Source organism: Hippopotamus amphibius, chromosome 12 (assembly GCF_030028045.1).
Source record: "Hippopotamus amphibius kiboko isolate mHipAmp2 chromosome 12, mHipAmp2.hap2, whole genome shotgun sequence".
Taxonomy (NCBI): domain Eukaryota; kingdom Metazoa; phylum Chordata; class Mammalia; order Artiodactyla; family Hippopotamidae; genus Hippopotamus; species Hippopotamus amphibius.
The window spans coordinates 103,073,275-103,095,591 of NC_080197.1; the positions used below are offsets into that span (position 1 = coordinate 103,073,275).

Consider the following 22,317-nt stretch of genomic DNA (forward strand, 5'->3'; position numbering starts at 1 on the left):
GGTGTGCCCCACTGCTCTGTTCTCAAGTTCATGGTCCTTTTTAGCTTCCTCTAGTCTGCTGTCGAACCCCTGTAGGGTATTTTACAGATCAGTTACTATATTCTTTAGTCCTGTGACTTCTATTTGGTACTTTGTATACTTCTCTCTCTTTGTTGAGATTCTCTCTGTGTTCATTTATTCCTCTCCCAAGTTCAGTGACCACCTTTAATATTATTACTTTGAATTTTTACCAGGTAAGGTACTTATCTCCATTTCACTAAGGTATTTTTTCCTGAACTTTGATCTTGTTCTTTCATTTGGAACATACTCCTCTGATTCCTCATTTTTTTTGACTCTGTGTGGGTTTCTACACATCAGAGGAAACAATCAACTCTCCCAGTCTTGCAGGAGTGGCCTTGTTTACGAGGGAAGCCTTCTCTCTCAACCCTGTCCTCGTCCGCGGTTGCCTCTCAAACCTTTGTGATTGTCCAAGTAGTCGATTTTATTTGTATTTGCTCCCAGTAGCTAATGGTGTGCCACTACCTGCCAGTAAAAGCGCCCCTCTAGGGGATGCTGGCCCTCTGGAGCATGGCAGAGAAAGCGTATAAAGCTGGCAGCCACAGGGAAAAAAAGATGGCACCTGACAGCTGAAGCAAGGCAGAAGGAGAGGGTGAAGATGATGCTACCATTCTCCATCCCTGATGAATATTCCAGCAGGCACCTAAATGTGTGTGTTACATTAGAGACTTGCCCCTCAGGCTGATACATTCATATGAGCAAATGAGCCTCTTTCACTTAAAGTCTGGGTGCAACCTGCAGCCTCTGCACTGGGCCTTAGGGCCGGTGAGTCCACGTGTGCAAGCCTTGTGAGAGCCATTCCTCGGGTCTCTGCAGCCTGGGGGCCCGGAGCGTCAGAGGGGCGCGGCAGGGTCTGAGTTCTGCCCCACTGTGAGTCGCTATGCCAGAGGCAGGGGGTGCGCTGAGACTGTGTCCCAGCCTCTCCTGCGCACTTGGATACTGCTTCTCTCATCTGCCCAATGGGTAGGAGTTGCTCGGCCAGCCTTTAGATCTGGTTCACAGGAAATTGCTTCATATGGAATATAAACTCAGTGTGTCATGGGAGGAGGTGAGCTCAGGATCCTCCTATGTGACCATCGAAAACCGAAACCCTAAACAGAGCTGCAACTGCTTGGACCCCTGCAGCTGAGTGTACCACAGTGCTGACCAAGGAGTGCCATCGTATGTGTTGCTTCAGGGCTCATCATGTAACTGACGGCGCAAAACCCTCCAGAAGTATCTCCCCTCTAGCATGGCAGCCAGCAACACACCAGGCGATGTCAGCACGTCGGCCTTGGTTCTGGAATGAAGAGGGCTGAAGAGTGGCCCCTCAAGGCCAGCTCTGATGGAGATATAGCCTGAGTAAGATATAAACCTTTGTTGTTTTAAACTACTGAGATGTTAAGCTGGTTTTTCTTATTTTTTTCCTGTTTAGCCTAGTCTGATTAATATAGAGCCCATCCTATTATATCAAGAGTGGACATTTCTCCTAGGCAAAGACTATGTCTTACTCATTGGTGTATCTCCAGAGTTTGCATAGAGCCTGACAAGTGGTAGGTATTCAATAATATTTTAATAACTGGAAAAAATATCTTGAAGCTATATCATAACAGCATCAAAATGAAGTGTAATACCTAAAATCTTAGGAAACAATCTACACACAGCATTGGAAAATTCCAGAATTCAAAGAAATTCCAGATCAAAATGTTTAACTTAGAAACTTAATCAAAAGGGGATATTATGTGGGTGCCTAAAATAACCAACAAGTCACTAAATTACAACTATAGATAAACTTTGCACAGATCTTCTACCAAGCAAAAACAATGGAAACTGTTGGCAATTGAAAGTCCTAGAGGAAAAGTTACTTAAGTTATTTACAATGAAACTCTAGTCTCCAGAGATGCTCACTTTAAATTTGGTACAGTCGTTATAATTCTGCATGCCGATAGCTGGTTCAAGAGCTCCTTGCTTCAGCAAATACAGAAGACTTTTCCCCTTGTTTTCATCTTAGTACAGAAAGTTCTCCCCTGTGGATGGGTGTAACGGATGGATCTTGATGGGTGGTATTGTTTCCCCATGAAAGCTGCCAATTCCTCACAGAATACTTTGTGAAAAGTACTATCAGCCTCTGATCCAGCTTCTAACTGTAGAAATGCCTTGATTCCTATAGGTCGATCTAGTTCTTTGACCCTTGTAATTGTGTATGGAAAATTATTCTCTTTCTCTCCCTCTCTCTCTCTCTCACACACACACATGGATTTGAATGTGAATATTCACAGCATTTCTTCTAAGAGTAACTATGTTCTCATAATATTTGAAGAAACATATGATAGTCATGTCAATATTAGTCAAAACTTTCTGAGGAAATACTGTGGAAGATATGATCACATCATGAGATTTTATGGCATCTAGAGTTTTTACACATAGGAAACAATGTATTTAATTAGAAACAGTATAAACTTTTGAATCAGAGAGATCTGTTTGACCTTTGTCACTTACCAATTATGTAGCTTTAGGAAAGTTACTTGATCTATTTGAGCCTTTTCTTCCTCACCTGTACTAAAGACTAAGACTGACAACGTCAGTTTTGGTGATTATTAGAAATATTTTATGTAAATAATACAGTGCAGTACCTGGCAAAAGTTGTCACTCGGAGCAAAAGCAAGGTATTGTTATTGCACATGTCGTTATTACTGCTATCTTGTATCTTCCATCCACCTTTGAATACTGTTGCAAACATTAAAATATTCCTGTGTATTAGTCAGGGTTGTCCAGAAACACACAACTGATAGCACAGAGGTCAGAACTGTGTCCGATTCAGGCCTTCAACTGACTGGATGAGGCCCACCCGCAGTAAGAGGGCCATCTGCTTACTTACACCCACCAATTCAAACGTAAATCTCATCGAAAAACACCCTCCTAGAATCATCCCCCAAAATGTCTGACCAAGTATCCGGGCACCGTGACCCAGACAAGTGCACACACACGATTAACCAGCACACCAACTAGCACCTTGCCCTTGACTTTCTGGACACACAATTCCTATACTTTACTGCCTTGCTATAAACAAGATCATCTGGCAACAGGTACAATACTTCTTGAACTTCTTTCTAGTGGAATTTGAAAGAGACTCTCTCCCAATATGACCATTCATTCATCTTGTAAAGCCTATAAAGAGGTAGCTGGCATACGCCTTCTGAACGGGGATTAGTCTACCTTCACGATTGGTTTATAGAGTTCCCACTGTGTGCGAGATAACAAGAGAAAGAAAGGGAAATGCCCTGGAGAATCGAGTATGCCTATTCCGAAGCAAAAGAGGTGCGAATTCACAGAAGGGTGAAGAAAAAGCAAACTGTCCATGAGTTATCAGCAAGACTCAACTGGAGTGACGTACATGTAATCACGCACACGCACAGGGCGGCCACTGACACGCCACTCCTCCTCGTCACGGAGTCCACTGAGGAGGACGCTGGAGGAGCTGAGCACACCGTGCAAGCATTCATCGTGACAGGGGACTGGTGCACATCTGCGGGAGTACGGCCAAGGGAACCACGGTACCCAAGACGTGGGAGGATGCTCTTAAGTTGATAAGACCTTGTGAGGCCTTGACACGCTGGGCAGACTTAACATGACTGCACAGCAACTACAAGTGGCCATGCAGGGTGAAAAGGAGAATGAAAAATACCTGATCCGTCCTGACAATCTCTCCATCTTTCTGTCATTTCAGGAACATCCAGAAAGCTAAACCCTTACTGAGAGGTGACTGTCACTGTTACCAAAAATACCTCTACCTTGAGTGAGAGATTACAGTACTACTGAAAATACAGCTGACCCTTGAACAACGAGGGGGTTAAGGGTGTCCAGCCCTGCACAGTCGAAAATATGCACATATACAGCTCTGCATCTGCAGAGTCAACCAACCATGGATCATGCAGTATTACTGAGAACAATCTACATATAAGTGGACTTGTGCCGTTCAAATCCCTGTCGTTCAAGGGTCAACTGAACTTCTACCCTAGATTTTCTTAATCCACTGATATGAAGATTTTTCTTTCATGTTATGATAGCTTTGGTATCCTATATAGGGATGAGATATAGTTTCACTGAATAGAGTCTCCTTAGACCATTACATAGATGAAACGTGTATTTGTCAAAAGTCACCATTAACAGCTTTTATTGTGAGGGATTCTCTTACAGCTCATGTAAGAAACCTTCAAAGTCATAACGTGGAGGCAGATAGTTCAGATCTGTCTTATACATGCAAGTTGATTTCATTTCTGAAATTTAATCTCAAACAATGGTTGGCTGTCTGGCAGACATTTACCTTCAGTAATCTCACAAATCGATCACATGTTGTAATTGAAGTTGGAGGCTGAGATTTCTAATCATGATATCTGTTTAAATTTATCTGTCAGCCTAAGTGTCTGTTGAGAATATTCAATTTTCTTTCAAGATAGAATAAAAGCATCTCAGTTATGAATCCTAGAAACAGGCTGACCAAATCGACTCTCTCCACAATTACTCAAACAGCCCTTTCAAGAATAGTGTAAAGTTGCAAAACAGAGATTGCATTCGATTATTTGCAAGCAACCTTTAAAAACGACTTTACACTGTCTGGTATTACCGTGTCTGTCTCTCTTTCACTCCTTGTTCTCCTTTAGCAGGACTAGAAAGAGAATAGGAGATGCAAGGAAAAGGTAAAATATATTTGCCACCAGAAGAGAATAAGCAATAAAAGTTAAAGGTAAAATAGCCAACAGTAAGCAGAACCTCAGCAGAACAGCCCTTTATTGACTTTGGGGTAGTCCCGCCATAGATCATGGGAAGTTAACATTGCAACTTAACAGCAGCAAAACACAGCACTACTGAACCATGGCAGCTGAAGGTACATCCAACAGCTACGTACCTCTTGTCTGTAGTAAGTTCAATATTAAACATTATGTAAATGGCATTCCCCAGCTTACTATAAACTATAAAGATTTTGGCTTCTTTGCTTTAATTTGGCAATTTGAGTTTGATATCTTAGGTAACATTTCCACTGAATAGCTGATTTTGCTGTAAGTAATATATGTTAAAGATTTTTAAAGCATTCTATAAGCTTATAGCATTAATAAATATATGCAATGTTATAAGGTTCCAATAGTCTTATTTGTGGGTGGCAACTCTACATTATTTTCAGTTTAACTGGAGTGATTACTATGGCCCCATACACAATGTCCCTCTCCTTCCCCTCTCCGTGTTTTACAACGAATGGAAAAATCTTTAAATGATTTTAAAGTCTAATCCAAAAACTACTCATTCAGTGCTGTCTCTATGAATAGCTCATCAAGAGGAGGGCAGTCTAGTTGAGAAAGCATCTCAACGCAGTTTCATGTTCTCATGGTAGTACAACACCAGAGGCAAGGCTGGAAGACAACCCAGTTGAATCTTGACATCACAGAACATAATATTTTCATTGTGCTTCATCACTATATACTAAGGAGACAAATTATTGAATACATGGCTTCTGAATGGCCTCCGAACCTGTTATCCATGTGTTTTTAGGAGGGTCACAGGCCATGCAACATTAAACTGCCAACACGCTCCACTGGCACCTGTACCAACCTCTGTCCTACCACGTCTGGACGCGACAGTGATTTATTGACTTTCTCTCCAATTGACTGTGAACCACTGGCTAGCAAAGAGTCATGATTTCTTTTAAAAAATTTGAATCCCCAAAGCCTACCGCAAAATCAGGCACAGGGCCACACAGCCGACCTACCACTGATCTTTACAGAGTGATTGAAAAACCGAGGGGATAGGCTTCCCTTGAATGGAGTTTGTTAATTCTGCTGAAGGGATTCATATTTTTTTTAAGGATTCATATTATTTTAAAGATGTTTCTAACACTCCATTCTATTTTAAATAGATATATATTCTGCAGTGTTTACAATGTGTTACCAATGAGACCATCCATCTAGGAAGCAAGTTTTAAGTTTATGACAGTAAATAATATTCAGCTAACGGACCATGAACTTCCAGTATTTCCTGCCAATGATCACATCCAGAAAGAAATGTAAAGGCCCCATAATCTGTCTGAAGGTTCTGTGTCCTCATCGTATGAACAGATAGCCCTGGCTCTCCGGAGCGCTCTCCTTCCGTGTTCTCGCAGACTCTGGTCTCTCTCGGTTTTCCTCTCTCTGTCTGCACTTCCTATTCCGTACCTTCTTCTACGTTACCTGCTAAAGTGTCTTGATGCTCTTCCCTTTCAACACATTCCTTCTGAGAGAGCCTTCTTACTTTGCTATTTCAGCACCATCTAGGGGGTGACTGTTTTCAGATTTCTATCCTGATTTCTAGGGCTGTATGTCAGACTATCCACTTGTTATCTCCACCTCATTGTGCCTTTATCAATTAATGTCACGAAACAGGTTAGGCCAGAAATAATGTGAGTCTTTCTAGAACTTTCTTTCACTGGCCTCTTCCATTCAATTAGCTACCAAGCCCTGCTGATTCTCCCTCCCACTCCTCAACGCCCTCCCCGCTTCACTTGCTTAGTTCGACTGTGTTATCTCACACGCCCCCCAGTTCCCTACAGTTGACACACTGCAGCCAGTCAGACTCTGTAGCGTGTAAATCAGGCCCTTCCCCTCTGCTATTCAAGGTTCTTCAACGGCTCACCGCCGCTGAGAGAATAACATCCAGGTCTCTCAGCGTGGCAGTCAAAAGGCCCTCGTAAGTCTCCTCCCGGGGGTTCCCCATCCCCCGCTTCCCCTCACACACATGAAGTTACCCCGTGAGTTGATTTCAATTCCAGGCGTAAGACATGATCTTCTCTGCCTCCGTGTCTCTGCATACGCTGTTCTGCATTTGCTGAGGTGGAATGAACGCATCAGCTCTGAATTTCTGTTCCTTTAACTCATAGACTGATGACGTCCAGAAATGAGGAACTTACTGTTTCCCAAGGCAGCCGATCCCACATCACCTGGAGCGAACACCAAGAGAGCTTGTCCTTTGTCCTCAGCTGTATTCTCCGTAGTCACACAGAACAGGTTTTTCTTTCACATGGTATATTTTCAAACAATTTAAAACATGTTACTCCTAGTGCTTCCATTCTCTGAGGTAAATCTCTACAAAGCCCTTTACATAAGCTTCTTTTTTTTTTCTAGCCTCTGAAAGCTGGCATCCAGAACCTCATTGGGTACCACAGACGAGGTCTACACATTACAGAGTTACGCGCAACTCTGCCCTTGTACTAAGCACACCTCAGGATCAGCTGGCCGGGATTCCCAGGCAGACTGCCCGGCAGGGGGCTGGGATTCACTCCAGTCCCAGAGAGAGAGGGGGAGAGAGAGACGGAGGGAGTCGGGAATTCAACCAGAGCTGTCTTAGCACAAAGCACTTGGAATTCTGAGCTTGAGGGAAAATTCACCCCACTCTCCAAAGAAAATAAAGCTGGATCTGAATTAACTGTTTAAGGGATTTCACTTCCATAGAAAATGTGTCAGGAGCAGAGGAGGGAAGAAGCCATAGGAGAATGTATTCAGGGAATATTATATTTTTTAATAGAAGGGCTTTTACCCATCCCAGAAAAAGAAGAAGGCATAGAATCCTCACTAGCTAGGGATACCTGAACCTCCTGTTCTATTCTCCCAAGCCCTATGAGGTACTATTTTTCTTTGATTGGGGCTCTGCAGATAACCAAAAACAGATGAGTGTTGCCTCTCCCAGGAATACTTACCTCTGAACAAACAGCAAGCTCCTCAATATTAAAAATAAATCCCGGACAGGATTTTGGCCCTCAGACAACAGAGAGGGATGTCGTTTAGGCAGCAGGCAGCCTAAAGGTGTACTCACAGTGCTAATGACATTTCATGATGCCCAAACTAGAGTCCTACAATGTGCAAACATTCATCATTCATTATAAGATTATAAGCACAACATGCAGAGTAACACCTGCAAGTGAATACCTGGCTCAAGTACGGCAGAAGCATTTAAATCTTACAGGAACTTCAAAGCACTCATATGTTGCCCATTTCTCATTTTAATTGTAAAAATATAGGCCAAGTTTTGGAATATATTTGCTGATGATATATTTTTAAAAGTCCTTGCAATAATTTCCAATAACTCTTTAAAGAAATAACAAGGAAAACACTCCTGGATCTACTAAATTATTATTAATTAAGCAGCTCTTAAGTTTAAAATACTAGGTTTAAAACACCACTCTTAGTAGTGCTCTTTTCTGGACACCTAGCTTGATGTCCCTCCTACCCTTGGACGCAAATCTAATTGAGGAAAAAAATATTCATTTCTGTCCACATCTCTTTTTAAAACTTAGTATTATTATAGTAATTATATAGTTCCTTAAATGCTTTTCTCAAATGTCCATAACATTTGAGATTTTAAATCTTTTCTGATATGAATTTTACTCAATGTCTGCATTTTTTCTTACTACAGTAAAAATTTTTCACTTACTCTTAATATGAAATTCAAGATGTTACAGCATATTTAAATGTCTATGAAATTAAATAACCTAGATTTAGTGGATGTTAACGTAAAAAACAAGGCCTGTTCTCCCCACAGTTCTCCCCACTCACCCAGTGTCAACTTCCTCACTTTATTTGCTCAGGACAAAAGTTTTCAGTCCGCAGTGACGGGGCATCATCACCTGACCCGAGTGTGACCTCTGGCCGGCGCTCTCTCCCTCCCCGACCCCAGCCACGCGGACATCACCGCTGCCTCTGGAATGTGATGTTTCCAGGGCAGCTTCCACGGCAGGTAACTTGTGCTTGTTTGTCCCTCTGACCTGGAAAGTGCCCCCTCTAGACAGTCACGTGGCGCGTCCCCTCACCTCCCCGGAGCCTCCGCGAAGCGAGCCCCCGGCCCCTTGCGCTCCAGTTCCCCTCCCTGCTTTCCCTTTCCCACGGCACCTGCCGCCGTCTGACACACTTTACTCGTTTACTTCTTGTCTCCCCCTGTTTGACAGGTAGAATTCTAAAGATACACCGCTCAGAGTCCTGTTCCCAGGTATTCAAAGAAACACCAACCTTAGTACGGCTGTGACAAGAAATCCTACCTTTAATTCTAGTGTGGGATGTGTGAGCGCATGTGTGTGTGTTGGGGAGGGGGCGGGTGGGTTGTGTACGTGCGGGATCACAACGTAAGATGCGTTTCTTACTTAGGTCCCATCAGAATACTTTGACAACCACAGCCCTGAAAGCCATCATGCTCTGTCCTGTGGACCAGGGTGCAATTTAGGGCCTGGTCAGAGGTGAGATGAAGACAAGAGAATGGGAGAGGTGAATGTCAGAAAGGGCTCATCAGAAAAGGACCACACTGCCCTCAGTCTATGTTAAATTTACAAGACGAGAGCTTGCGATTGAATAACTCACACACGTTGCACCACCTTAACGTGAGAAAATGAACCTTTCTGCTCTTGCTGTGTTCTCCCTTTGCCTTGGGCCTGGAGGAGCACCCCTGGACACCATTCAGACCCACCAACTCAGCATTCCTGTGTCTCGGTATAAAATCAGGCAGCATCTGGAAGGGGATGACCTGAAGCTTTCATCAGCAAAAGCACCCTAAGATGCTATTTATTTTCTCCCTCAGAGGGAGAGGATGAAAAACCTCACACTTATTTATCTTCTGAGATTAGCCAGTTATTCGTATCATATAAATTTAGCTGGAAAGGAAGTTAGAAATGCCTTTGGCACAAGGAATCAAAGAATACATGTTTGCTAGAGGAACTTGAAATTGAATCTAGCTCAACACTCATCTTTTTTTGCAGAGGAGGAAGCTGAACTAGAGGCTCATGCTGTCCCCATTGTTAAAACAATGTTCCTCTTATATTTACCCGTGATGTCCATGTTTATTGACAGTGGGCTGCATAAGAATAACAAAAGAATAATGCAGTTGTGTGCTATCCATTCCCCCACTGGAGGGCACACGCCCAGGGGGCGGGCATCCTGCCAGGTATAACTGTGTGCTCTAGTTAGCAAGCACTGTGGCTGGGAAATTAAATAAGATACGGCCTGCAATGCACGTAGCAGAGTGCCCAACACACTTTAAGAGCTAAGTACACGCTTTCATATCTGATTTTGTTGCTTTGGTTATAATATGAGCATTCTTATGATAGAATATTTACTCACAGGAACTTTTTAATGTTTGTTGATTTTCATTGCATTATACAACAAAATAAAATCATATTTTATGCCCTTAAAATCCATTTATGTTTGAAGGGACATTAAAAAATTAGAGTTCTTATCTGCTTAAGGCACTTTAAGTAAATGAGTAAAGATGAAAGAATTCCAATGAGTTAAAAATTACTTAGAAAAATGTCTTCTTAAGCATATGAGGATTCATGATTCATAAAGATAATATTTCTAATGAAAATATAAAAATCTTGTATCATATCAAATTAAGTTCATTCTTCCTTAGCTAAGAACCACACATTAGAGCTGCGTGACCATTGGCGTTTGGGGTTCATACCAATGGCCAAGGGCTGTAAATCCTAAAATCAGAATGTGACTTCTTTCAGGAGATATTCCACAGAGAAAGAATATCAAGACATTAAAAGAAATGAATCACAGTCTTTCTTCTGAAGATTCTAACAATGTTATCAAAGTTTTTTTTCTCAACTCTTACAAGCTCTACAGCACCTTTCCCTGCTGCTACTTTTCTATTATATAATTAGCGTATAATTGTGTGCTCTTTCACACTGGAAAGACTATTCTTTTATTAATGACTCTGAAAAGTTCTTATTTATCTTTGAAAGCGAGTTTGAAATCAAAAGGCTTTCATGACTTCCTTTTTTTCTTTTTAACTTGGGAATTCTTTAAAGTAATACAGTAGATGGTTCCAGATGTCATATGTAGTCATAAGTTTCTACCTTTAAGGTGAGAAGTAGGGTTTGGGAAACAAATATTGCATCTTCCTTTCTCTGCAGATTAAATGTTTGGGGTTTTGAAGAGCATGTGTGCAAAATACTGATGTTCCAACAAGGGCTGTCTATTCTTTGCCTTTTCCCCTTGTTAGGACAAATGGAAAATGGGTTATGACAATAAGCTTCCTGAATCTAGCACAAAGACAGAAGGAGGATATAATTAGCATTTATGGGAAGTACAATGTAAGTTCCAAATTAGTCTTAAATGAGGAATTCACCAGCCCCTGATCTGCAGTCAGTTCTGGAAAGTACCGTGCCTCTCTGCTGAGGCCGAGCCAGCCTCATTGATGTTTTTGGCTGATTGCTTCTCTTCTGACGTTAACTTTACCAGAGTGCAGAAAGTGTACATTACTGCAGACTTTAATCATTTCTCCAGCCATTTTGCTTGCAGTGATAATCCCACAAGGCCAACCTATCTTGCATAAGAAACCCAAATGGCTTTTGGCTAAGAGCAGCTCTTCAGTTACTTTAAAACCTATTCCTACTTGACTTCTAGGCTTTCCCACTTGGGGCTAGGACCGCGCAATCAGGGCTTCACCGGCTGCTTGGCTCACCACAGCCACGGCTGCCTATTCGAGGCCGGCAAGTGGACAGGGACACCTACGAGTAAAAGAAGGACCAGGTTTCCTCTCAGTGATACTGCTGCTGTTGATGTAGGGCAGAATGCACCTCCACCCAGCACGTCCACTGTGGGCAAAGGAATGTCGTGCCGAGGCTATTTCAAGAATTTGTCTTATTTCCTGTATCTTTGGACTATTTCAATGGCGATGGCAAAACAATAACCTGATGACCCTGGAAACGTTGCTTCTTTGGGGCCTCAGGAAAATTCACCCAATTGTTTTATGAGCCAGACTAACAGTCATAATTGAACATCATTTTGCCCAGCCATCTGAAATGCCATGACGTTCCTTTAGTTGAAAATGTCTAGGGACTTCCCTGGTGGCGCAGTGGTTAAGAATCCACCTGCCAATGCAGGGGACACACGTTTGAGCCTTGATCCTGGAAGATCCCATGTGCCGTGGAGCAACTAAGCCCATGAGTCACAACTACTGAGCCTGTGCTCTAGAGCCTGTGTGCCACAACTACTGAGCCCACGTTCCACAACTACTGAAGCCCACATGCCTAGAGCCTGTGCTCTGCAACAAGAGAAGCCACCACAATGAGAAGTTTGCACACCACAATGAAGAGTAGCCCCTGCTCTCCGCAACTAGGGAAAGCCTGCATGCAGCAACAAAGACCCAATGCAGCAAATAAATAAATAAATAAATAAATTTATTTAAAAAAAAAAGAAAATGTCTAAGCAGCTTCATTTTCACCAGCAATCCTTTCACTTGTGAAGGAAAAAGTAATAATAATTTACTTTGTATTCAAGAAGCTCCTCTCAAGCCTTCTTATCTTCTCTTATATATAATGATTTTTCCTTTTTAAATGAGAATCATGGGACTTCCTAGGTGGCGCACTGGTAAAGAATCCGCCTGCCAATGCCGGGGACACGGGTTCGAGCCCTGCCCTGGGAAGATTCCACATGCCACGGAGCAACTAAGCCCGTGCGCCACAACTATTGAGCCTGTGCTCTAGAGCCCGTGAGCCACAACTACGGAGCCCATGTGCCACAACTGTTGAAGCCCACATGCCTAGGGCCCGTGCTCCACAACAAGAGGCCACTGTGAGGAGCGTGCGCACCACGATGAAGAGCAGCCCCCGCTCGCAGCAACTAGAGAAAGCCCGTGTGCAGCAATGAAGACCCAGTGCAGCCAATAAATAAATTAAATAAATTTTTAAATAAATTTTTAAATTAAATGAGAATCATGGACTCTCACGGTTGGAAGGAATTTTAAAAATAATTTAATACAAATCCCTGCTGCATGAATCCTCTCTACAGTATCTTCAATGAGGTCTTCCACTAACAACCGGTCTCCAGGGCAAAAGAGATGAAGGAAGAACAGAAAAGGCAGCCCACTATATAAAAGTTCACACAACTAAAACAACGCTGCTAAAACAACTTATTCGGAGAATTTAGATCACATGGTCTCGACCTTTTCATGTCAATGATCCAAAAAGCTAAACATGTTTCTAACGGTTTACATCACGTGAACAGAATTATAGGAAACGTTCACCACGGTTCCTGAAGGATGAGTTAACTGATCTGGTATGAACTACAGGTTAAGAGATTAGGTTCCGGAGTGAAAATGTACGCTTTCAACCCTAGCTTCCCATGAATGAGCTATGTGACCTTGGGAAGCCGCCTACCATTTTAAAGTTTTGGTTTGCTCAGCTGTGAAAGGAAGATGGTGACGTGACCTCCGTCACTGGGCTCCCAGGAGGGTTAAACGAGCTAATTCACACGAAGCACGTTGTTCAATACGTGGCATATGCTTTAAGCGTCTAATGAATGTGAGTTTTCCCACGGCCACTGATGCCATAAAAACACAGCACTTAGACGTACAGAGCTCACTGTGCAGAAAAAAAATTGTTTCAGAATCGTAAGTCTTCATTTCCATGAGTGCTGTTTTAGACTAAGGATGAGTAGCGTTAGGAAAGTTTTTCTTCATGCTATAAATAGCTTTTAAAGAAATTTTATATTGCCAGAATTGTTTTAACAAATCAACATGGATTACATCATGCATTAAGTGAACAGCACAATGATTCTAACTGACGTGTACGCCACAGATTTTGGAAAGGAGTGTGAGCATTCAATCAAGTTAGAGTCATGAATCATCTGACAAAATATAAGGTTATTATTTATTAAAAACTTGGTTACGTCCATGTATGTCTGAACAGTCAGTGCACTAAAGATATTAATCGACATTACACATCGGATGGGATTTTAAAATAATCCTCTTGAATATGTCCAGACAAGGTTTGAAAAAAACTGCTGTTGTTAAACAATACTAAAAATTAACCAGTCTCTAGTTTTATGTCACTTTTTATAAAACATTCCCTTTTTATAAAACATTATTCTGTTCTAGTCCCCAATTATCCAATTCTAATCAACAGTCAGCTTTCCCCTCAGAGCAAAAAGCAAAATAGGACAGAACTTTCATTTGCTGATTCCACAAAGAATTTAAATTCTGCCAGTCCAGAATAGCCACGGAGGTAACTAGGAAATCAAAGAATAAAGCCACCCATTTTCACTTCTCTCCCACCCCCCAGAAATCAGCCACTGCAAGCTGAAGTACATCACTGTCTGAAGAGCATTCCGTTTACACTGACCCTGAGATCTGGAAACTCCTCTTGGTAACCCATTACCACCATGACAGACTTAACCATTAGAAAACGAGTTATTGATCCAGAAACCAGGGAAGTCAAAATAATTACTTTCATAAAAATGAGAGAATCTTAACTGGGAGAGTCATAGATACATTCTCTTTGTTTCAGGATTTATTCAGATTACTATCCATCAGAAGGATGAGGGAGTGCGGTCACTTGCCCAGCATTTCACATGCAGCCTGGGTAGCGGGGCCTGTTCACGTTACTGTCAGCATCTCAGGAAGGAACAAATAGTATTTAATTATCAGGTAACAAGACAGTTGATGGCAATCTACAGAAGATGTTATTCTGAGTGAAATAAAAATGTGCTATGGAAAAAATGATTTAGGGAGAACACGGGAAAAAATGTACTAAGGAAAGCTATACCCTCTCATCCTAAAACCACCACTTAAAGACGTCACTGCTCATGCTCTGTGCTCTAGTAACAGAGCCTTTCTGCTTTTGCAGGATGGCTGGCCACTTACCCTAGTTGTTTTCACTTTATTCCCAGAGGAACAGCTCCATCCTTTCCGATCTGGAAGAACTTTACATTCCTCTCCCTCAAGACATGGTTGCATATGACACCACCATTTCTGTTCCACTATTGAAGCTACAGGAGATAGAAAAATCAATTCAGTATTTTCTATTTGGGCTTGGTAATTCTAGGTGCACATTTAAAGAGGAACAAAAGTCACCTATTTTCCCACCACTGGGTTGACTGGGTTTTGAAGTATGCCTTTTTTTTTTTTTTTTTTTTTTTGTCCAAAGGGAATACATCTTTCTAGACTTTCTGAAAGATTTTCTGAAAATATTAAAAATTTTATTTTATTGTGGTAAGAATACTTAAAGTTTTAAGAGGGCAGATCCCATGTTAAGTGTGTACTACAGTACTGTTAATGATACATGTAAACATATAGGCTTCACGCAAACCAACAGCAGTGTGGATGTACGCACAGGCTGATTTACACAAACATATACGAAAGCCAGTCCAGGACCAGTTTAGAGCCAATGTTTTAGAGTCAATGTACTATTTCCCACAAGTAAGCTAAAATCAGGAAGGCATTCAAACTGACATTTCTTTTTACTGTGGGCAGTAACCACCATCATACGGAAATATGAGCACGTCACAACGTACTACTTATAACACTAATTACAGAGGCCCGTGTGAATATTTATATCCTACTGTAATTAGGTCAATCCTCCAAGAAAGAAATTCATAGTTTGATGAATGGCTATAAAAACGTGCCCTGTGAATTCTGTTCACTAGCGAACAGTCCCTCCTACGCATGGTGTTTCGTGTTTCAGCGTGGACACCCATCCGTGGGCTTAGGTGTCCACATTGTTCAATCAGTACTTTTCATCGTCCCTTTGTCCGTTCACTTACACACACACGCACATGCCCTCCGCTGGCAAATCAACAGTTCATGATATCAAAGTAAAAAGCCCATGGACTCGCTGGAAGCTCATCATAATGCCTTTTGCTACTAAGCTGCATAAGATCTTAGACCTTCTTCCAGCGGATTTTAGGTTTCAAAATGCTCCTCAGGTGACCTTGCACCAACCACAGGATGATGGCGCAGGTCCCCAGGCTTCGCCCCAGACACGCGCACCACGGGGGGATGCCCGCGCGGAGCCATCCCCAGCTACGCCGCCCGCAAGGACGACGGAAGACGCCTCACCGTCCACACACGAGGGAGCCGCGCGCGTGGTGCCTGCCACCTGCCCCGGGAAGCAGGAGCACTTGACTGTCTGCGACCGCTCTTCTATCTTGTTCTTATTACAGCATCTGTGGAGTGCCACCACCTCGCAGGTGCCCGTTTTAACATGGTGAGCTGCACACACAAAAACAGAAGATGGACAACAATGAGAAAGCTCTGCATACGTCCCCCCTCTTTTTCATTAGAAGCACATTAACGACAGCTCTGTAGGGTCCGCCACGCGTGAGACTGGGGACGCAGGGATGCTGGCCCCACAACGCAGGTCGGACCACTTCCGTCAGCAAACGCCTGGCGAGGCAGGACCATGGGTGGCTGGATTAGAAAGAGCTGCTGGAACAGCCTGAAATACAGAGGAACATATTCATTTGCACATGACTTTTTTAAAAAAAAAGTCTTTGTGCAACATGTTGATCAAAGTAAGGTAACCCCCCTGGACCAGGTGCCCCATCCTGGGGCGGAGACGGCCTTATTCTCCACGTGGGTGGGTGGAGAGAGGTCCCATTCCCCGTCTAGGGGTGAGGATAAGGGCCAGGCAGGCAGCTTCTTTTCAGAAATCAGGGAGGCAGAGGGTGAACACCCACGTCCTCAGGATTCTTCCGCCCAGTTTCCCTGGAAATGAACTCATCGGCTGATTTCTGAAATTGCTGCTATTTTCCTGAAAGTTCCATCCAGTCTCAGGACCCACAGATCATTCCTTTCAATTTTGCCTGAGGGAACAACGCCACCAAACGGCCGCCACAGGCCAGGACTCAGGGGGATTTGTCTAGCCCGGAAAGGGCCCGTCCACCTGGCTGGGAGGCTCCGTGACCCATTTCGTTCGCCTCACGGTGAGGCTACTGAACTGCTTGGGTGACTGAAATTTCTGGACCCCGTTTATCACATTAGGATGGGGTTCAGGTTTGCCTTCATGGTTTCCCCAGCATTTATTCTTCAACGTATTAACCCTGCTGCGAAACAATAAAGCAAAAGTTCCATCTGCTAAAAATAAAAACATCTTAAACTCAAACATGTGTTGAAATGTTATGTTTTCAGAAATGTTAAAACATGTGATTGAGATAAAAACAGAGATTTAAATAGAAAAGTAGGACATCTGAAGTTGTTTAATGTTATAAACATATCGAGACCATTCTGTAAATGAGATCAGTACATCATGCATTTATATTCACGTTCCCGTTAGAGACGAGGAACTGCTGGGCGGTAATTCAAGTTACAGTGCTTAGATTCTTCTTCTGGAGAGAACAAGTCACGCGGATTCTCCACCTCATCCCCCATGTGAGACCAAGAAACTCGGGTGCAGCGTGCAGCTTTGACACACAATCCTCGAAAGAACTTTCAAGAAGCAGATACCATTTCCAACGTCACAAAGATTCTCCCGTCGTGGTAGATACGAATGGGGATGTCTCTGTGTGTCACTCAAACACAAGGCTGTCTCTACAAAAGCTGAAAACCTGACTTCTGTTCCTTGTGCTCTAGAAAATATTTTCTGAGCTAAGGGTGATCCAGCTTGTTTTAGTTTACTGAATGCTTTCTGTAATGTCACACAAGTCAAAATACTGCTTTCTGCACTGAACCTCACTTAGTCACGTGGTAATCGAGTCAATACCACGTGTGTCAGGCGTGGTTCTGAGTGATGGGGATGCAACAATGTATAAGAAGGAACAGACCTGCCCTCAAAGAGCTCATATTCCTGTGGAGAAGACCAATAATAATCAGGTACTAGTGATTAAGTAAGACAGTATGAGATTTTCTAGCTCCCTGAGGCGGTAGGGCAACGTGATGGAGAACCATCAAGCAGGGAGGGAAGGCAGATTTTTGTGCGCGGCCCAGGGAAGACCTCTCCAAGGAGGGGATGTGAGTGAGGACCCGAGCGATGGGAAGGAAGCCCCCCGATGAGGAGCTAAGAAAGGGAGAGCTTTGCGAAGAGAAGGAGCAGCGAGTGATGGGGAAAGGCGCCGTGTGTCCCGGGACCGCAAGGTGACCCGGGTGGCTGCAGCGTGGCTGGACAACTGAGAGGCGAAGGACAACGTGTCAGAGACACGGGAAGGTGGTGTCTGTGTGTGTGTATGGGGGGGCACAGAAAGGAGACTGGACTTTATTCTCGTGGCAAGGGAAGGCCTTTGGGTGGAGATGCAGGAGTTCAGGAGGGAAAGGACGGGACCCAGACTAGACGAAGGGTTGGGAAGCAGCAGCAGCTGAGGGATATTTCAGGGAAGAGTCATTTTACAGTTGGACGATGCTGTCTAAATTCAGCATGTCAGAGCTCTGATGAGGACAGTGTGCTTCTTTCTTCTCTGAGGAGAAAGGGGGTGAAGTGATGCCCATACGGTATAGTGCAGAGAAGGGTAAGGCAGGAGCTGCACTGGGAGGAGAGGCATGTGCCCCTTGAGAGAACACGGGACTAAATGGTCAGGCGTCAAGAAGGTGACCCAGGAGAGCAAGCCTCACACCCAAGGCTTTTCCACCCTGAACCTTCCCTTCATTGCCTGTGAATAAAAGGCACAGCCACACAGATTGAGTTTCCTTGTGAGAAGTAGGATTTTATGAAAAACCTCTATCAGACTTTGTTCTTCTTATTAGAGTTGAATTTGTAAAGCTTCTTGTGGGAGAATGAGGAAGGGATAATTAACCTTTTAAAAATAGATGATAGGTAGGTAGGTGGGGATGGATGGATGGATGCATGGATGGACGGAGGGATGGATGGGTAGATGGGTGGATGGGTGGAGGGAGGGAGGGATGGATGGATGGATGGATGGATGGATGGATGGATGGAGGAATGGATGGGTGGATGGGTGGGTGGATGGATGGAGGGATGGGTGGATGTGTGGATGGGTGAATGTGTGGATGTGTGGATGGATGGATGGAGGGATGGATGGATGGAGGGATGGATGGTGGGATGGATGGATGGGTGGATGGATGGATGGAGGGATGGATGGGTGGATGGATGGATGGATGGAGGGATGGGTGGATGGGTGGATGGATGGATGGATGGAGGGATGGGTGGATGGATGGATGGATGGAGGGATGGGTGGATGGATGGATGGATGGATGGATGGATGGATGGATGGAGGAATGGAAGGGTGGATGGGTGGATGGGTGGATGGATGGAGGGATGGGTGGATGGGTGGATGGATGGATGGATGGTGGGATGGGTGGATGGATGGAGGGATGGGTGGATGGGTGGATGGATGGATGGATGGATGGATGGAGGGATGGATGGGTGGATGGATGGAGGGATGGGTGGATGGGTGGGTGGATGGATGGGTGGATGGATGGATGGAGGGATGATGGAGGAATGTGTGGATGTGTGGATGGAGGGACGGATGGATGGATGGGTGGGTGGGTGGGTGGATGGATGGATGTGTGGATGGGTGGGTGGATGGATGGGTGGATGGATGGATGCAGGGATGGGTGGGTGGATGGATGGATGGGTGGATGGATGGATGGAGGGATGATGGAGGGATGGGTGGATGGAGGGATGGATGGATGGAGGGAGGGGTGGATGGGAGGGATGGGTGGATGGATGGAGGGATGGATAATCCTGCACTCAGAGTTTGAGGGCTTGGGCAGGGAGGATATTGACTGCTCTATATTTTTATATATACCAGTAAATATGGTAAGTAAAGCGAGATACCTCAGAACAGGTAAGTGAATCTTCCAGCAAAATTTAGTTCACCTGAGCACAGCACATGTATATACACACATAGTTCTCTTATTTGTCTGCTATATACTTAACTTCTTACATCAAATTCTTGTAGACAAAGGCTAATTTTTCATGTAAAGTGCTCAGTATGTGGCATGGGTTTAATCAATGGCAAACAAGCAATTTAAGAAAGTAAAACTAATTCCTGTGATTTTCCTTTAAAAAGTTAATGAGACTAAAAATTCAAGCAGTTATCAGAATTCTCTACACAGAGTAAGACAGCGCATGATAATAAAGTAATGGAATCCTAGGGCTTTCCAAATTAACCAATGAGACTGCACAGACAATCAGCATCGTACGAAAATGATGCGAGACCCGCCGGAGCAGATTTAAATGAGAAAAAGAACAATTTTCTTCATGTCACAATCCCCAAGTCACAAAAGATAAAACAAAACAACAGTAACAACAAACCCACACCTTTCTGCTATTTTCTCCTCCCCGGATGTGATGCATCCACACAACACGTTGCCGCCTACATTTCTGAGAAATGACACTAGAGACATACAGGTTTAACTCTCATTGAAACAGCAGCACCACGTCGTGCCTGGCTCCAACCGTTGTCTTCCACGGTTGTTACCTTTATAGCTCATTTCAGCAGTAGGGTTTGGCCTTGCTGGTTCCCCAGAAACACGGCCTTAAGAGACTGCCTCTTAAATCACACCTTAAGATTCTTAAATGTTTTTGCAGAGCTATTATGACTGGAATATTCTGGCATGAAGTCTTATAAGGCATTTTAGCCAAACCTTTGTTTCTAACTACTTTTTACCTTCTCCATGAGGAACACAAATCTGAGTTAAACAGCATTTGGTTCGCATGTGTGCATACATTTTTTAAAGTCATGTATTTACACACACATATATACACACACACATAAATATACACACATATACACACATTTAATTATACGAATTATACATATGATATGTTTATATATCTACTAATATGGTCACACTTTATTCACTGCCTGTAAACCAACTGTAAATACATAAATATGAAAAATCGGTTCACAGTAGAATAATATTTATGCAAATCATCGACCTTGAGTAGTGGGTGCTGGCCTTCGGTTAATAAGAGCACAAAGCTACGCATATCGCATTCTAAATGTAGGAATAATCCGTCCACTCTGGAAACAGCTTCAGAAACAATGGTAACTGCTAACATCTACAGAATACCCACCGTATGCCAAGCATTCTTCCATTTTATCATCAACACAACCATTAAAGAGGAACCTGTAATTATCCCCAACTTACAGATGAAGAAGCGGAGCCAGAGAAATGGTAACTTGCCCAAAGTAAAACAGCCAGTGAGAGACAAAACCAGAGATGAGAATTCGGGCAGTTTGCTTTCAGAAACCGTGCTCTTCAACCTGACCACACAATGCCTTTTCTACAGAGCTTCACACGCACGCAGCAGAGCACAGTCCCCGATGACGTGAAGGAAAGCGAGAAGTGTACCACTGTTCCTACCTGTGATGCTTGGTAGCCTCGAAAGGACATGGGCTCTGGAACTGAAACACCTCAGTGCAAGTCTGCTTTGATCTACACTAGACTTGCGTGAATGCTTCAGATCATTCACCTTTCAAAGAACTAGTTTGTTCATCTCTAAAATGGGTCCACAGGGTCCTTAAAAAGACCAAATGAGATAATGTATGTGAAACTGCTCTTAAATTGTGGAGCATTACTTAAATGTTATTTTTATTTTCACTATTAATGAATATTAAAATGATGCAATGTATACAAATTAAAAAGATATAGCTGTTAGAGAAAGATCTGTATTCTATAAAAGCTCGAATTTCATATTTCTAAAGTCTATATATATATACTTGTGTTGACATGAGATGCGTGTAAAAAAATCATCTGACACAAGCTACAGAAGAGAGTAAATTTAGCACCAAGTTGTGAATTTGTTCCTACTTGGTTTCCTCTCCATTAGATTTTAGTTCTTATTTGTATTCGGATTTGTCTCATTGATTCTGAAATTTTGTTTGTCTCCATACACTCCTATTTAATAGTTTTACCCAGCTTGACTAGCTCCCCAGGGAGTCCGCGTTACACCTTCTAAGCAGAAATAAAGCATCACCTAGACGCACCAATAGGCATCTGAAATGCAAGCTAGTTAGTGGATTTAGGTTGCTGTAAATCACTCTGAATGGAAAAAATGTGCTGAAACAAAAACTTTTTGAGACAGCTAATTTCTCACTTTAATTCATTAGACTGAAAAAATAGGGCACATTTTTAGATTTTCATGCTGAAGCAGTCTAATTAAAAGAAATGGTCATTTAAAAAGCTCAATGAAATTTCAAAAAAGTTCACATAATTTATGAAGTCAGGGTGATCAGAGGGGAAACAGCCAAATGCCAATGACATTTCTACAGAGCTTGTTTTCTAAAACTGCTCCTGTTTCATATGGAAAAGATAAAATTATTGGGGAAAAATCAGGCTGCTACGAAAGGATAATAAGGCTAATAACGGTACAGTCTCCGTTAACAAAAGCAAACGCTCAGCCTGAGGACATCCCACAGTCTATTTTAAGAGAAGGAGGCAGAAGAGGAGATTGGTTCTAGGGGGAGTTTTAGATTCACTGCCCCTCAGCTCAGTCACGAACGTCTGTTACATCCAAGTTTTAAATGAGAAGCGACGTCGAGAAAGGCAGACCTCAAGGAACTGTCCGGCAACTTCTGCTTGTAAGGCCTG

At 43.1% G+C, this 22,317-nt stretch overlaps 1 protein-coding gene across 1 annotated transcript in view; it reads right to left on the minus strand.

The window, feature by feature from the left end:
* The window catches only part of TAFA2 (TAFA chemokine like family member 2), a 437,366-nt gene that overhangs the window by 24,779 nt on the left and 390,270 nt on the right, over positions 1 to 22,317 (minus strand). Inside the window, exons 4-5 of the mRNA XM_057704113.1 lie at positions 15,886 to 16,038; positions 14,692 to 14,816 (exon numbers count right to left, since the gene is read on the minus strand). Of these exons, the coding sequence (XP_057560096.1) occupies positions 14,692 to 14,816; positions 15,886 to 16,038 (278 nt within the window). The remainder of the gene's footprint in view (positions 1 to 14,691; positions 14,817 to 15,885; positions 16,039 to 22,317) is intronic.